Raw genomic sequence first — 12,199 nt, forward strand, 5'->3', positions numbered from 1 at the left:
CTGGAATCGGTCCAACAGCTAACAATAAATCAGCCACAGCACATTGAACACCCCACTAAAACCACATCATTTCAGGCAGCATTGGCTTTTTTTAAAATGCTGAATTAAGTTCCATTGATACATTTTTCTCTTCAGTATCTTCCTCTGCCTCAGTAAGGTGCAAAGTTAAGATCTATCCTACACCCATTCCAGAGTGTCATCCAGTAACACTCAGAACATGACTTACCTACTCAGTTTGGACATTGAATCAACATGACTTTGAGGGGGAACTGGAGAGAAGTCTGTATGAATGGGATCATGAAGTGGGGGACTGAGAGTACTCATAGAACTACATGGAGGGAGGAAACTCATCATCAGGCGACCCCAAGCAGCAACATTTATGTTCATTTGAGGAGCTCGAAGAAATTCCTTCCCTGGAAGAGTCAGAGTCAAAACACCAGTGAGATTACAACGCACAAATTACAATCTCATGTACCGTTAGATTATCGTTTTCACCCAAACATACGTGGATTACTCAAAAAGGTAGCCCACACTAAGGGTTAATGTTTTTTTTTTTCAGAGAAGAAAGTTCAGTAATGATGATGATGAGACAGATCTACTATTTCACTTAAATTCAACTCCACATAATATCATAACAACCCTCAAGTAGAAATTGCAGAAAACATTAAAAATTGATTTTAAGTCAGGTTTTCTTCTATTTTAATGCTGTATTTTAATCATGCAGCTTGTTAAAAGAAAGTTTCTGAAAATGTCTTAAAAAGAGTAAAACATTTGGGATGTTTTCAATATTTTTACTACTTCCTGAAGAATATAAATATAAAATCTCATTTATCCCCACTGCCAGGAGTTCTCAGCATGTAAAGTCTTACCTTATTCAGCTTCACAAGAAAAAATTTGCAGACAAAAAAGAAAGTGTGCAAGTTATTCCAGTCCCTAAACTATTAATCTAAGATGTCAGTTTTAAAGACTTGACAGACAATCAGTAGCCTGTTCATGCTAGAGTTTTCCATAATTCACAGTTTTCCAGAAGACCTTTCAATATCTGTTTATCAGTAACAGCATCGCTGGTTAAATTAGTGCAGCCTGAGTCCTGGATCTTGCTAAGAAGTCTGTTAAATAACTAGTAATTATATCTTCTTAACAATGTTAACTGTGAATAGAAACACTGCAATAATATCACATTACACACTGTGCTACAGCCTGTCTGCCTGTACTTTTTGTGACTGAACAAACCTTCACATTCTAATAAAGCCTACCTACCTACAAACAGTAATTAGCAAGCATTTTAACGTATCGCAAATTTAAGGGGATATGAATGCATGCCAGCCTGCTTGTGCAAACCCCTGCCCTCACCTACACACCCTACATAGTAAGCAGTCAGTCCTCTAGCAGCTTACCTTTCTGCTTGGGGAAAATGCGTTTCTGTCGCTGCAGTTTTGGCTTTCTCTCAATGACAGGATTACAGAACATCACCTGTCAGAGAAACAAAGGGGATTTGTCAGGATTTTTCACTTACACTGTGAACACAAACTTCCACACACACCTGCTCTCTCATCAACTCCTCCATTCATACCTGTTTGCTAAATTAGGAGTCATTCCATAGACTCCAGGCTGGGTTACTTTAGCTTCACCCTCTAAACATCTGTTACTTCAACTGTAGTTTTAGATGTTGGAATTATCTGCTTCCAGAAGTACAGAAAACCCCCAGAATTAAGACCAATTCATACCGCAAACAAAATTAATCTAATTTGTGAAGCAGTGCACAATGAACACAACCATTTGTAGGGTAAAAAAAGTAGTCCATGGCACAAAAGTAAAAAAAAAAAAAAAAAAAACAAACCCAACCCCCACAAAACAAAACCACAAAAACAAGAAGGCAGGGAGAGGAGGCAAATTTTGGTACATGAGGTCAAGATCCTACTTTGGGAAAGGTAACCACAGGAACTTTCATCACAACACAAAGGAGAAAGTACTGCGGCTTTTAAGGGATTATCTGGACCATCTCTTCATTGATAGTACTTCAAATTATTACTAGCTTCAGAAAGATGATAAAATAAGCACACCCAGAGGGAATTTGGATCTCTGATTCTACAGACTCTGTGATTCAATTCTGACCATTAAGGCATATATTTAATTAAAGTGTCACCGATGACTCATAATGAAAGCAAATAAAAATCAACGGATTTCACAGCACACACACATATAATTACAATGGAGCAGCTGAAGAGTCACTCCAGGCTTTGGTATGTATATATCTATTATATCATGTTGTTCCTTTTTCTTGGAATAGTGGAATAGTAGTTCAGGTGTCATTCTGCCCTTACAGATTATTGCTCCTTCCATTCCTTGTACCCTGGGTTGAACAATTGCTTTCAGAGCAGGCACCCTAAACAGAGTTCTCTGAAAAAGAAACAAAGCTTACGCTTATACCTCTGCAAAAAGCATTCCTTGTGGTTCGAGTGAGAGGCACATCCCATGACGTTCATTATCAAGGAAATCATCCAAACGTAAAAATTTCACTGCACATAGTTCTCTCCAGTCTCTCCAATAAACTGCAATTTCTAGCTCGCGAGACTGGTGGGGGAGGCAAAAAAAAAAAAGCAGAAGTTACATACTGCCCCATGCTCTGAAAATGGCACACACATGCTGTTGTAAAAAAAACAGTGAACTAAAGAGTATACATAAGAAACTTCTTTAATCCTTCTGTTCCCTGCTTTCTCTGATCTTTTCAAATCTTCTTAGCTACAAACCTTCTTGGAGATGGCTGTCTTTGCTCCCCATTTCAGAAATCCATGTGAGAGCCACTTAGCTGGCAAGATGAAATAAACTGCTCAGATAAGGAGAGGACAACAGATGCTGTTCAGGCTGAGTATCTGCCAGAGATGCACGGCCTTCAGTGGAAGGCTACGATAACTGGCACATAAAAGGGCATGGCGACAACAGCAGTACAGAGTAGAATGAAGTGGAATGACAGCTAAGCAAGCAAATCAGGTAAGATGCAATGGAAAAACAAATACAACATAGGGAATCTGGCGCAGACTCACCCGTTCCAACTCAATGACAAAGCTCTGGTCCCATGCCTGGTTATTAACTGGACCCCAGTTTGTTTGGCCAACAACTTTATTGTCCACTTTGAGCACAGCAAGGACCTCGTCTGGACAAAGGAGAAAACATGGATTATAATCTTTTACTAAAGAAAATCTCTCATGCTGAAGGTATCACAATCAAATGTAATTTCTAGGAGAGTACTAGGAGGACCAAGAATAGTGCAATTCATTCTATTAGTTTTGCAGAAACCAGGTTTCTTATAATTACACCCATAGCAGGCTAACCTAGTACCGTGATGAGAAGCACCCATGCTCTCATATGCCACTCTCAGTTCAAGAGGGAACCCCATACTCACTACATGGCTCTTCATTCCGCAGGTACTTTCCTGCAACGCTACGACCATGGATACCCAGGCCAACTCGTGTTCGGGAAAGGGACCTCAAATCACTTGGGCTGCCACAGATGGGAGAAGAACTAGTCATTCGGGAACGTCCTGGAACATTTTCCAGTAGATCCTGACACCCCATCAGTCTCACTTCCAATGTTCCTGAGGAATTTTAGGAGAGTAAAGAATATTATTACATAAAAAGATAAAGTGATTCCAGCCAGCCTGTCTTCCTGGGGATCCAAGAATTTCTCAGATTCATGATTTCTTGGTTAATAGCTCACATCTACCCCAGATTAACAGACTGCAAATCCATATGATCAGAAAGCTCTGACTGGCCTAGAAGACATAAACTCAGCCCCCAGAAAATCAAATGTCCATATAACAAGAGGCATTACAACAATGAGGAGAAATGCAACTCATTTTTTCACTCTGTCCTCCTCTCAACAACATGCCATGCAGGATTTATGTACCTGTAAGGGCTGTAGGTTTGATAACTGAAGTGGGTTGGATGCTGCCATGATGAGCTCCCAAGGAGGAAGTATTTACTAGCTCCTGCTTGATGAATGCTCTTTTTGGGTGATCAGGAGAAAGTTCACTAAGCTGATGTTCCAAGGACAAGCGCAGCAGGTCAATCTTCTGAGAGGACTCTTGCAAACGACTCTGAGCCTAGCAACATGAAGTAGAATAGAAAGCAGGCAGAAATTTTCAATGTACAGCCCAAGTCCAGGTACTATTAATCCTTTATTAACTGCTAGAGTAAGGTTCAAAAAAAGACCAGATAACATCTTACTAATAAAGGAATAAGATGAAATATTTTCCCATAGATCCTGACCACCCCATCAGTGTCACTGCTGGTGCTCCTGAGAAATTTCACCAAAGCAAGGAACATTATCCCTAGAAGTGAAAGTGATCCCAATCAGTCTGTCCTCACAGAGAGACAGGAAAAATGAATAACTCTTGGTTAACTTCCAAAATTAGTAACTCTTGGTTAACTCTACTCGTTCATGCTAAATCACTAATGTTGAGGCAAGAAACCACCATCTCAAGAAGGTCTAAGTGCTTACCTCAGCCAAAAACTTGCGATCCTGTACCCGACTCCCTCCTAGGATCTTCAGCACATTTTTTGCCCCCTCAGCTACAGCAGCTTCAATGCGCAGGTGATGTCTCAGCTCCTCAATACGCAGCTCCAAAGCACTGATGGTGGTCCCCATCCTCACTGACCATTTGGGAGATAAAAAAGATAAAATATGGTGAGGATGAAAATGGACAGAGTATTGTGGATCTTATGGTTTTGGCCGCATCTGTTCTGGGCTGTATCAGGTACTTAAAACACCTTACCTGCTGGATCCACTGTATCTTCCATCCCTCCTGCTGACTGAGATACTTTCACAATGTGCATACGGATTATTTCAATCTTTGTCTTGCTGTCCTGAAGCATCTGCTGAGCTGTGGCCAACAACTTCCGCTCCTGCCAAAAAGAAAGCATAGAGAGAGAGAACCATGCTCATTAAAAATGTATTAGGATGATGTGTTCATGTATGGTGGTACCTGCAAGAAGGGTCATAAATGATTCTGAATCAGCATACACAAGCAAATATGTAAAGGAGACACCACTGAGGATCAAGGCCTTTGAGATCACTATGTCCCTTTGTAGAGCGAAAGGACAGGTCAAGGACGTGTCCAGTTAATTCCAAACCTTGAAGTCACTGAGACTTGTGGTTCACTGGTTAACTGTGCTTACTAGTGAGCAGAGGTTTTGAACAAATAAAATATCACAACCCTCTACACTGCTGGTCTTACTGAATTAAGCTTCATAATAAGCTTGGATTATTTTTTTTAATTATCCTTTGACTTTTAAGTATGAATATACCAAACTCAAAAAGTGGGATGAATATGAAACCAGTACACCTCTGAAAACTTTTCTCACAAAGAAATACCACTTGGTGTGCTCTATTCTACAAACCTGGTGATATCAAAAGATCACACCAACTCAGTGTACAATACTAACGCTTTTTTAACCTTCTTTCTCCTCAAACCAGTGACTGAATGTACCTCTTACAGGGCCCTTACTACGTTTCCAGGCTTGGAACATTTTTTCTAGATGTAACACTTCTACCATGCCACTTTCTATGAGATACTTTTCTCTGGCTCAAATCTGCCTCTAACTAGAGTCACTGAGAGCACTGAGGTTAGATGAATGAACACCTCTATGCTAGCATTCAGCCAGCTAAGTTAAGCATCTAGACCAAAGTAGTAATATAGAGTCTGTAGCCGGTACGGAGAGGTAGGTCTTTCCAATGGGCCATTCCTCTGTTCAAGAATGCTAACACAAGCCACTCGCTAGGTACCTAGCACTTTCCACTGAGACTACAGAAGGATTTACACAGCTAAGTTAAAACATCATGATTCCCAACTCTATCATTAATACCACTAAGCAACATTCAAGAGCAGAAGCACAGCCAGTATCTGCCATGTAAGAATTTCCAAGAGGATCAAAACTGCCAGACTATGCCTGTCTGTCTGGTCTAATAACTCCCCTCTCACAGTGATCACTACCAGATGCTTCAGAAACAGGCACAGGCAACCACATCACAGGCCAAAGTGGAATAAACCACACTTTGAGAAAAGCCTTTTCCTAACATCCAGTAATTATAGATTGGATTAAGTTCTTGGCAAATGAAACATGTGACATCCAAGTCATTTTTTTTCATTCCTGCTAAATTCTTGAAATCTGTAACATGTTGCAGTAAGTCTAATGCACAGTCATGGTATTCACTGTCCTCTAAAGTAACACGGCATGCTGTCACTACGCTGAGAAACAAAACACAGAGCCAGAATTCAGTCAAGTAAGCTTCACAGATTAATTTATTTCACACATCAATTATCAGAGAGAGTTTTTGTGTATGGACTTTAAATACAAATTTTGATCCGGGAATCCATGTTCCCAAATGGTTGCTTATTCCTGTTTACCTTGGATGTTGAATACATTTGGATCATGTTCTCAGCTCCTTGTTTCACTTTCATTTCAACATGCAGCTGCTTTTTCAGAGCTTCAACCTTCCTTGCCATGGGGTCTGGGTTTCTTTCCCAGAGACAAGGATCTGGAGATACAGATCCATCTGCACAAACAATACAATCAATACCATTAGTCATCTTTTCTCATGTCATTTCACTGGGTTATAGATGGGTGACTCTACAAAAGAAGATTAGGCTATAAAATAAGGTACAATTTCATACTCATCCATCCTGTAACATACTTGGATATTCAACTGCCCAGAAATTTTATTAAAATCTCTTCAGTTCTACCTACAGCCTACTCCTGAGTATTGCCCATGCCTATCACTCTCAGCTGGTCTTCTCCCTGTAATGATCTCTCATGTTGTCTCCTTTCAACTTTATTGCCCCATTCTCAACTTTTTACTGCACAGATCATTTCATCAGCTTAATAATAACAGAAGAAACTCCTGCTACTTGTGAGCCCTCAAAAGACAAATATATCAATTGAATATAAATAAATATTGAAGCACTAGAACAGAATATTCCTGTCAATCGTGACCCAAAACCTACCTGTCTTACTCTCCTCTTTGTCTGTTATTACAATTCTTGCATTAAGCTCCTGAAGTTCCCAATGCAGTTGCTCCAGTTTTTGGTTGGAAGATTTCAGCACATGCTCTATGTGAACAAGATTCTTTCTGTCTGTTGTTGCTTTGCGTAGGTTTTCTGCTCCCTCTTTAATCTTCAGTTCCTTCTGTATAGCGCGGCGAAGTAGTTCCTTCTCACCCTCCAGTTTTTGCTGGAAGCTTGGATCCATTAAATTCACACCATTGCCCAGCTGCAAGAGATAGCTGCCCTGCAATCAAGCAGCATTGGGCAAGAGAATTTCAGAGATAACACAGTTCAGACATTTTTATGATATAGCAATACCCTCATAAGATTCCACTCCATTTCCTTTAGAAACTGGTTCAGAAGAATTTTGAAGCTGACCTTTCAACCAAATTTTCAAGACCAGACCTACATTGCAGAGAATGGAACACAATTTTGATCTTACCATGCCTTAATTTGGTTTTAAACCATAATGGAGAAAAACCTTCATCTTAACAAGGAGACAAGTATTTAATGTCTATACACATCTTTGTTCTCCAAGTATCAAAGTCTAGCCAAACTTTGCCCTTGTTCTGATCGACATGAACTTTTACTAGTATGATATAGTAAATAAAGATTTTTATTTGAATATGTCTTGATGCTGACTGTTTAAAGACATAACTAACCTGTTAAAACTTTTTAGGAACATCCCAAGCATGCATTAACTCTTAGCTGTCACACCCGAAGAAGAAAAATGTAAAACCTACAGCTGTTTCTACAAACGAGCAAGCAATGCTGTATCTGAAAAGGGAACCAGACTGTTGTCTCAATCTCTGTTCTTGTGATTTACAGGCAGTAAAGCCAATTTAAAGCATTGATTATTTTGAGTTCCATTAGTAGCATTCAAGCTTGTTCTGGGCTCTGTTTTACATAATTTTCAATACTACTTGTTCTAGTGATATATGCCTCATCATCAGCTCTGGACAGAGATGCTCTGTCTACAGTCTCTGGACATACACAGTATCGGCAGTAGCAGCACAGGTCTATCTCACTGACCAGATAAGCACAGAACTCAGACAGGAGCTGCGAAAGCTTTATCCACAAGGATGCTACCTAACACCATAACAAACAGATCCAAGCAAGAGGTTATGCTTTCCTCTTCAACAGGAAGAGTAGCTTTAAGGCATTCAGAGCAATTAATATATTAATAACTTAGCATTAACAACTCATCATATTCCCTGCTTTAATGCAAAAGAAATGGTTGCACAGTCAAGCTCCGCTATGCTAACCAACTAAATGTCACCATGCAGCACTTCAGTGATTCAAGACAGAACTCAGGAATCCCAACTTGCTTTCACGCTCTTTAATTGGTTGACCACATTTCCAACAATAAAGCACACTAGTTTTTTGTTACCTGTATACATTACTGCACTTTAAGAGTGCACTGTGCATCCAAAGCCTATGCCACTCACACAGAAACAGTTATTTAATCATATATTTTTTATGTACCTCAAAGTCCCAACCAAACATCCTCAACCAGTTTTTGCTACATTTTCAGTCTAATAGCAAAATTATTAAAGAAGGATAGGAAAAAAATATATTTGAAAGTTGGCCTAAACCCCAGTTGGGTCTGCAACAGATACACAATAGCCAAAATAGGAGTTCTTCAGATTGGTAACAAAACAAAAAGGTTCAGATTAACATCCTGATTCCAGGAAGTTCTCGCCCAATTAGTAAAGCCAGGAACTAAGCCAGAGTTTTGAAAAACATCCAAAGTTTTCTGAGGAAGAACTTGAATCATGGAGTTCCTGAGTCACAGGCAACCTTTACCAGCTGTGAGTTGGAAAATTAGAAAACTCTTTATCCAGTCTGTAGCAAGTGACTAAAATGGGTTCACTGGTTGCAATTCTCATTTAAATAATTAGAAAAAGCACTATTATTATTTATTTTCCACCAAAACTACGCAAATGAGCATAAGCAATCCACCCCGTGGATATGCTCAGAGCAATGGAATGAGTAGTGGTACAAGAATAATGACAACATGGGGTACTGAATATGGAGACCTGGCTATTGATTCAGAGAGCAGGTACATCTGGGCAGCTCTCAGGTGAATTTTCCTCCACATCACTCCCTGCCAAAAGCTAGTCTGAATACCAACTAATTCATCATGCTAATTTTCTAAATATATTTAGAATGTAAGCATGGTATGTTTTACTAGATCCTTCTTCCCCTCTATGGATCAGAAAGTGCTAACGCTGCCATTGTCTGCACCAGGAAGATAAAATATTCTATTATCAAGGAGGATGTGAAAGCTGAATTTGCATTTGGGTTGATCCATTTTGCATTCCGACTCAGGAATTTCAGTGGGGTGTCAGGATACTGCCACAGCCCATGCTGCAGCTGTTCTTGGGTTCCCAGAGAAGGTCAGTCCTTCAGGGTATGTCTCCAGCCCAATCCTAAAATACATTTACAGCTTGCAGAGAAATACCCAAACTAGCTTAAATTAGCTTCCTTTTGGTACTTGTAGTGGGGCTGCCAGAACTCACCCAGGGCTTCCGCTAGACTCATGTTGTACCAAAGCGTCTAGACTGCTTCCTAACTAGCAAAAATTTCAGCAGTATCAAAGTTGCACTTAGTTCTTTGGATTGCAGCCCGGGGAGATCCCATCCCCTCTGTTGTTATGTCCAGCCCGGCAATGAGCTTTACCTGCACAAAGCTCAGAGCAGATCTGGCCCTTTTACAGTTTGGCCACTAACACAGGAATTTATTTACAATTTGATTTGATGCGCTTGTGATGAGGAGGCCGTCCCCCATTCAGATCACACATGTTCACCAGGACATTTTAAAGCACATCTTTCATGGCAACTTTGTGCTGTAGGGATGAGGCCTGCATTGGACAGACTCCCACTAACAGCACTCACCCTTTATGAGAAAAAGCCACTACAAGGTTTGAAAAAAAGGCAATTCCAGTCCTGTCTGGAGTCAGTCCCCTTTCCAACTCTGAGTTGTGCCAGGGCTGGTAAGGGTGGAAAGCTGCGAGCCCAGGAGGCACCGAGATGGGGACAGCCGGCTCAGGCGGCAGCGCTGGCAGTGAGCGCTCTTTGTGCTGGTCTCTCCATCCCTTCTTTCCCAGATTAGTCTTGAAACGCCTCAAGGAAAGAGGGCAGGGCATCTCCCCCACTCCGGGGAGTGTATTCCAGAAATTAGTCTTTTTCCCAGCACGGAGGCAGGCTGGCTGGCTGCCCTCCCCCGGTTCCCGTGTGCCAGCCCCACCAGTCGCCTCGCCTCCCACACCTCCTCGAAGTCGAGGGGATTTCCCCAGCGGGCACCAACTTGGCCCGAGCCCCATTTCCTTGAGACGAGGAGAGCCATTTTTAGGGGATCCCACCTGCTTCGCACAGCCTCCCCGGGGCGCGGCCACCTCGAGAGGCGGAGGAGACAGCGGGAACGGGGTTCTCCCCACCACCATCCCCCTCCCCGGGGTCGGGGGCTGCCGTTTCCCTGAGGGAGGATGGAGAGAACCCCCAAAGGGCGGGGAGGGCCCCCCCCGGAACCGGGAGCCCGCTCGCCCGAGGGGAGGCGCGCCCCGCCCGCCATGCTGTCGCCCCTCCGAGCCCTCGGCGCTCACCTGCGGGGTCCCCGCCGCCATTGCTCCGTAGGGCACCGCCAGCAACCGGCACTTTTTCAAACTTCAGCCTTCCTGGGAAGCGGCGGACCGCCGCCAGCGCCCTCTCGCGGGGTGCGGGCCCGGGAGAGCCGCCGGCAGGCAGCCCTCAGGGAGCGGGGAGCCTCCCCTTCCCCACACGCCCCGCGGAGTCCGCGGCCAGGCGCGGCTCCCGCCCCTGTCAGGGGGTCGGTCCCGCTGCCTTCGCCCGCCCTGAGGGGAAATGCGCAGCCGAGACCTTGGCGGCCAGGTCCCGCGGCGGGCCCGGGATGTCGGTGGGAAGGAGAGGCGCGACAGGCCGGACGCTGAGGAGACTGAGGTACCTCTCGCTTCCCAAGCGTGGACATCGCCCTCCGCGCCGGGCTGCTGGGGAAGGAGGAGCTTTCGGGGGTCAGTGCCTTTTGTGGGCACAAAAACTGTGGGTTCGTGCCAAAGGGACGGTACGGGGACACACACAGTGGCAGATCTCCTTAACTCGGGCCTCACTCAGTTCCTGACGCCACTGCGCACAGTGAGGAAAAATCCCCGCAGCTGGGACCATGTTGCTGCACTGACTCGGTCAGATGGTTTCCAATTTTAGTTCTTCAGATTGACTCGTAACTAGCCTTTGTCTGTAGGGGAACAAGCAAACGCAACTCTCCTTTAGATGGGATGCTTCCCTGGAAAGGGAGTGATGTCTGTCTCCAGTGGTGGTTTTTGACTAACTTTTTCAATGCAGAACTGCCCCTCTGTGTAGGATGTGGGGTTTCAGCTGAATATTTGAGTGAAAAAGTAACCCAAATGCATCAGCAAGGCTGGCAGTAATCCCCCAGCTATCGTGAGTGAAAAACCACCACACTGCTGTGCTGTCATGCAGAACTGATACAGTCTATCATAGGCCCAGTGTTTAAAACAAGTGGAACAGGTACTGCTTTCAGGTGGTAAAGATCACCACTTGTAAGATCCCTCCTCAGCAGCATTACATATTATGATTGCACTGATTCTTAAGTCCTGGAGCCACGCACAACTTTGAGTCAAGAGGCATCCAGAGGTGATAGTATTCTGACATACAAACTTAGAAATAAACTAATGAACAAAAATATTTTAATTTGAACAGTTTTTCTAGCATAACCATTTTGTAAACAATCTGCAACTGAATAGTTACTAAAAGGAAACCACCAGAAAATGTAAAATTTAAATCTAGCATAACTGAGTTGAATTAATAAAATCTTTGAACATGCTCCTGTTGTTAATAAAGCAAGTGCATTAGATTAATATAAAACCTTCTGGAACCTGTTGCTATTTGTAACATGGTCCAAGCTCAGTTTAGTGTTTAAGGAATTATTTTAATTAGAGTTCATTCAGTGGAAATACTGGACGGGGAAAAAATTGAACTAGTAGGTGTAGAGTTTCAGAGGAGGAAGGACACTACTACCACACCTTCGGCAGACAAAGCCTGTCCCAGCAGATGGGGATCAGGGCTGTGTTTGGCTTGGCCGGCTGGAGAGGGGTCTGGTGGGAGCCCTTGGTGATGCTGG

The 12,199-nt window shown here is 43.0% G+C and overlaps 1 protein-coding gene across 2 annotated transcripts in view; it reads right to left on the reverse strand.

Annotated features, from left to right (window-relative positions):
• PKN3 (protein kinase N3) overlaps nucleotides 1-11,895 on the reverse strand; it is a 21,680-nt gene extending 9,785 nt beyond the window's left edge. The window contains exons 1-11 of one of the 2 annotated variants that reach the window (XM_033011977.2): nucleotides 10,647-11,895; nucleotides 7,004-7,268; nucleotides 6,407-6,555; nucleotides 4,775-4,904; nucleotides 4,501-4,652; nucleotides 3,907-4,102; nucleotides 3,404-3,595; nucleotides 3,045-3,154; nucleotides 2,431-2,574; nucleotides 1,398-1,473; nucleotides 227-413 (exon numbers count right to left, since the gene is read on the reverse strand). In XM_033011977.2, the coding sequence (XP_032867868.2) occupies nucleotides 227-413; nucleotides 1,398-1,473; nucleotides 2,431-2,574; nucleotides 3,045-3,154; nucleotides 3,404-3,595; nucleotides 3,907-4,102; nucleotides 4,501-4,652; nucleotides 4,775-4,904; nucleotides 6,407-6,555; nucleotides 7,004-7,268; nucleotides 10,647-10,667 (1,622 nt within the window). In that variant the 5' untranslated portion in view covers nucleotides 10,668-11,895. Of the gene's footprint in view, nucleotides 1-226; nucleotides 414-1,397; nucleotides 1,474-2,430; nucleotides 2,575-3,044; nucleotides 3,155-3,403; nucleotides 3,596-3,906; nucleotides 4,103-4,500; nucleotides 4,653-4,774; nucleotides 4,905-6,406; nucleotides 6,556-7,003; nucleotides 7,287-10,646 lie in introns of both variants that reach the window. The other variant, XM_033011976.2, reaches the window with a different exon arrangement.
• Nucleotides 11,896-12,199: the final 304 nt, after the last annotated feature.

Source organism: Tyto alba, unplaced genomic scaffold, assembly GCF_018691265.1.
Source record: "Tyto alba isolate M040663 unplaced genomic scaffold, T.alba_DEE_v4.0 Super-Scaffold_11, whole genome shotgun sequence".
Classification (NCBI taxonomy): Eukaryota; Metazoa; Chordata; class Aves; order Strigiformes; family Tytonidae; genus Tyto; species Tyto alba.